General features: G+C 41.0%; 1 protein-coding gene across 1 annotated transcript in view; it reads right to left on the bottom strand.

Moving 5' to 3' along the window:
* The window catches only part of T265_01889 (hypothetical protein), a gene marked incomplete at both ends in the record, with an annotated part of 15,856 nt that extends 13,060 nt beyond the window's left edge, over window positions 1-2,796 (bottom strand). The window contains one exon of the mRNA XM_009166015.1: window positions 2,364-2,796. Coding sequence (XP_009164279.1) covers window positions 2,364-2,741 — 378 coding nt within the window. The remainder of the gene's footprint in view (window positions 1-2,363) is intronic.
* Between the last annotated feature and the right edge of the window lie 1,386 nt (window positions 2,797-4,182).

The following is a 4,182-nucleotide window of genomic DNA, read 5'->3' as shown; positions in this document are numbered from 1 at the left end:
TATCTATCTATCTATCTATCTATCTATCTATCTATCTATCTATCTATCTATCTATCTATCTATCTATCTATCTATCTATCTATCTATCTATCTATCTATCTATCTATCTATCTATCTATCTATCTATCTATCTATCTATCTATCTATCTATCTATCTATCTATCTATCTATCTATCTATCTATCTATCTATCTATCTATCTATCTATCTATCTATCTATCTATCTATCTATCTATCTATCTATCTATCTATCTATCTATCTATCTATCTATCTATCTATCTATCTATCTATCTATCTATCTATCTATCTATCTATCTATCTATCTATCTATCTATCTATCTATCTATCTATCTATCTATCTATCTATCTATCTATCTATCTATCTATCTATCTATCTATCTATCTATCTATCTATCTATCTATCTATCTATCTATCTATCTATCTATCTATCTATCTATCTATCTATCTATCTATCTATCTATCTATCTATCTATCTATCTATCTATCTATCTATCTATCTATCTATCTATCTATCTATCTATCTATCTATCTATCTATCTATCTATCTATCTATCTATCTATCTATCTATCTATCTATCTATCTATCTATCTATCTATCTATCTATCTATCTATCTATCTATCTATCTATCTATCTATCTATCTATCTATCTATCTATCTATCTATCTATCTATCTATCTATCTATCTATCTATCTATCTATCTATCTATCTATCTATCTATCTATCTATCTATCTATCTATCTATCTATCTATCTATCTATCTATCTATCTATCTATCTATCTATCTATCTATCTATCTATCTATCTATCTATCTATCTATCTATCTATCTATCTATCTATCTATCTATCTATCTATCTATCTATCTATCTATCTATCTATCTATCTATCTATCTATCTATCTATCTATCTATCTATCTATCTATCTATCTATCTAAAAGCACTCTGTGACGATACAAATGAAACTGGCCTCCAGCTTTGAGGGCAAAATTACGTCATGGGATCACGTCGGTAGTTCCAGTCATTAGCGATCGTTGTTCCACTTAAAGCATCGATTGCAGACATGGCCCAGTCGCGCCCGCAATGGCGCTCGTGCATCCAAGCTATTGCCTTCAATGCATAGCTTCCTTCCCAATTCCCCAACTTGACAGTGCTGTATTTACGTACGAATTTCTCAGCTCGCCTCCAATGGCAGCTACCTATCCCACCTCCCCAAATTATCGGTGGGCGATAAGTATGCGGTTTTTACAGCTGACAATGATGATGATGACGATGATGATGGTGATTGCAAAGTTGTCCAAAAGACAAGCAGATCTCCTTACCTGTATACAGTCCTCAAAAAAAAACTTTTAAAACGGATCGCAGAACTTATTTCGGAGATTCTGTTGTAGACAAAGTAAGATTAAGCCACTCAAAGGAAAATAATTCGTGTTCGGAGAATGTGGGGGAAACCTGATACGAGTGCTTCAGTAATATGTTCGACGAAAGTAGATCAATCATCTGAGAGACATCCCCGGGGACAGAAAATATAGGTGCCTAGATTCTTAGTCGGTGTAGAAGTATCACCAAAAAGTACGCCGTAATAGGGGGTGGGGTAGGTTAAATGAGCAGAAGTGTGAATAAGTACCAAGGCTATGATCAGGGGGTCCTGACACCAGAGAAGACACAATAAAAGCGTGATTGGACAAAAGGAATAGTCAAGGGATATGGAGAATATGTTTGCAGGCAAATTCAAGAGGGGGAGTTCAGGGCCGCAAGTTCCACCAATATGATGACAAATAGTGTTTATTAATATAAGTGAAGTGTAAGCTTTCCTAAACTAACTGAAAGCCAGATGTGTACGGATCGGATGGTAAGCGGATGTCCGTAGACAGGGCTTAAATAGGAGAAAAATGATAAGGAGCGTAGGTTGCGGGTGATGAACAAGACCGGAGAAAAGGACTGATTGTGATGAACCTAGCAAACTTTGTTTGGGCCTCATATGCTGCAAAATGCAGTGACCAGAACAAGTTTGTATTGTATCATAAATGGAAAATCAGACGAATTTCGAGTGACATAAGTCCACCAGTCGCCTATCACCTGGAGATTGATGTATATCAAAGGATGAACCACAACAATGAGTCATAGAGGCAGTGTAACCGGTAGTAGACTGTTCAGGAGTTCCTATTACAATGATAACTGGGATTACTCTATGTGCTCTTATGATATACTATGGAGACTGTACTTCTAACGGTTGCAGAGTACACGGCGTTGACATCGGACGACGAATCTTTCTGTCATACAGGACGAAAACAGAGCCTTTTTTCGAAACTGAGGGGATAAAATTATCTGTACAGACTTACGTCTAACTGGAATTCTTTACCAGAATAAAGTTCCATCGACTTGCCGTATTTTCGCGTATCATCTAGGACCGTGTGATCGTCATCCACTTTGCGTATTCGGTAATGGAAAACAAACTTCGATTCCTTCGGGTACGCTAGGCCACCTCCCGGGGCTTCACATCCTGGAGGAATGACCCCCGCGCTCCCATGGAGAATGTGCTTTTCTATGTTCCTCGCCACCCCATCACCACTGTTTACGGGTTTGGCAGACTTCTTTGAAGAATCTGTTGCTTCTGTTGTCTTCCAATTCTTGAGTGCCGTACTCAGGGTTTCAATTAACTCCGGCTGGCAACATTTCCCATCACTTCTGTGAGTGTGTTTTTTCAGCTTTTTCTCCATAAGTAATTCAGGGTCAAAAGCGGCCAATCCAGCTCAGAGGTAGTCACAATCAGCTTGAAAAGAGACGTCAAATAACTGGGATTACATTCGCTCAGGTATGGTCGATTACAATTAACACTCAATATCAACGAACACACCATACAGACGAATCAAGACCCTTTCCTCACAAATTTTATAGCCGTCTTCTTCTGTGATTTTTTGCTGACTGGCAGTTTCGTTGTACCAAAGTCCAGATAAGTTAGAACACAGTTTGAATGGACCTTAATTCCCTACCACTTCCCTCCATAAGTAAACGATGGCCAGGTCTGGTCCACAGGCTTTCTCGCTGCGACGTACGATTAACCAGATAAGATTTCCTTACTGGTCTCCATCGGGAACATGGTCTGCTGTGACATCCACCCTTATGTCAGCCTCGACTATGTTTTCGAATGCTTCGATCTGGAATTTGAATTCCCAGCATTTTAGAATCCGAACCATTCGTTCTGAGTGAGTGATCCTGACATTTAGTGCTGACAGACTTTCGTGATCTCGGCCCCTTGAATGCAGTGAATGTTGAATGCTGTTCCTCTTCACCGCATGCAGACAAATACCAGAACGGGACAAACCCTAAGACGAGCTGGGTCTGTACATACGTTTCGGAAGTTTTAGGAACAGGAAGGTCAGCGAAAGCTTATTAGTACTCGGCTAGCCTGAGTTCTAGGATGACTATGGCTAGGATGGGCTAAGTAACAAGATGGGCAGACGTATGTGGTGTCCAGAGGTCGGCTGCCTGCAATAACGGAACATCTAGGGGATTGGCCGGAGTTGGGGAGGACCAGCGACGAACGAGAAGGCCAACCCTGATTGGCCAAACCATGGTTCATCTGTAGCACCATTTCGGTGCCTAAGTGCCACGCCACCAGTAGGAAAAAGAGGGCTGGGATACTGCCCAGTTGCCAAAGCCTAGACAGGGGAAGTCGAGAGGCAGAGGTCGATTTGCAATCACGGATCTTTCTATCAGTAAACTCCCGCTCTAAACAATGAGCCATCTCGCCAAAGCGCATTCCCAAATAGTGGTCCGCTCATTCAGCTGAATTTATGCAACATTAATAATAAATAAATAAATATGCAACAGTGCTTGACCTCCGCCTTCCGAGATAGAAACGATGTGGTCTGCATACTCCAGATGGACAATGTTCTCATCAACAACGATTTGAACATCGGGGCTTTGGGGATAATAATCGTTCAGCTGTAGCACGCTTTCGCTGCTTAGCTGCCATGCAACCCGACGGAAGCACGAGGGCTGGGACACTTCCACGATGCCCAAGCGTAGAGAGGGGAAGTCGAGGTAGAGGTCGGGTTCGAACCACGGAGCTTCCGGTCAGTAAATTCGCACTCTAACCACTGAGCCACCTCGGTTTTGGGAACTTCCCAGTGTTCACCTTATTGTTCCATCAATGAT

The sequence above is a fragment of the Opisthorchis viverrini genome, assembly GCF_000715545.1.
Source record: "Opisthorchis viverrini unplaced genomic scaffold opera_v5_21, whole genome shotgun sequence".
NCBI classification, from domain to species: Eukaryota; Metazoa; Platyhelminthes; class Trematoda; order Opisthorchiida; family Opisthorchiidae; genus Opisthorchis; species Opisthorchis viverrini.
This window is presented reverse-complemented; position numbering and strand designations above follow the sequence as displayed.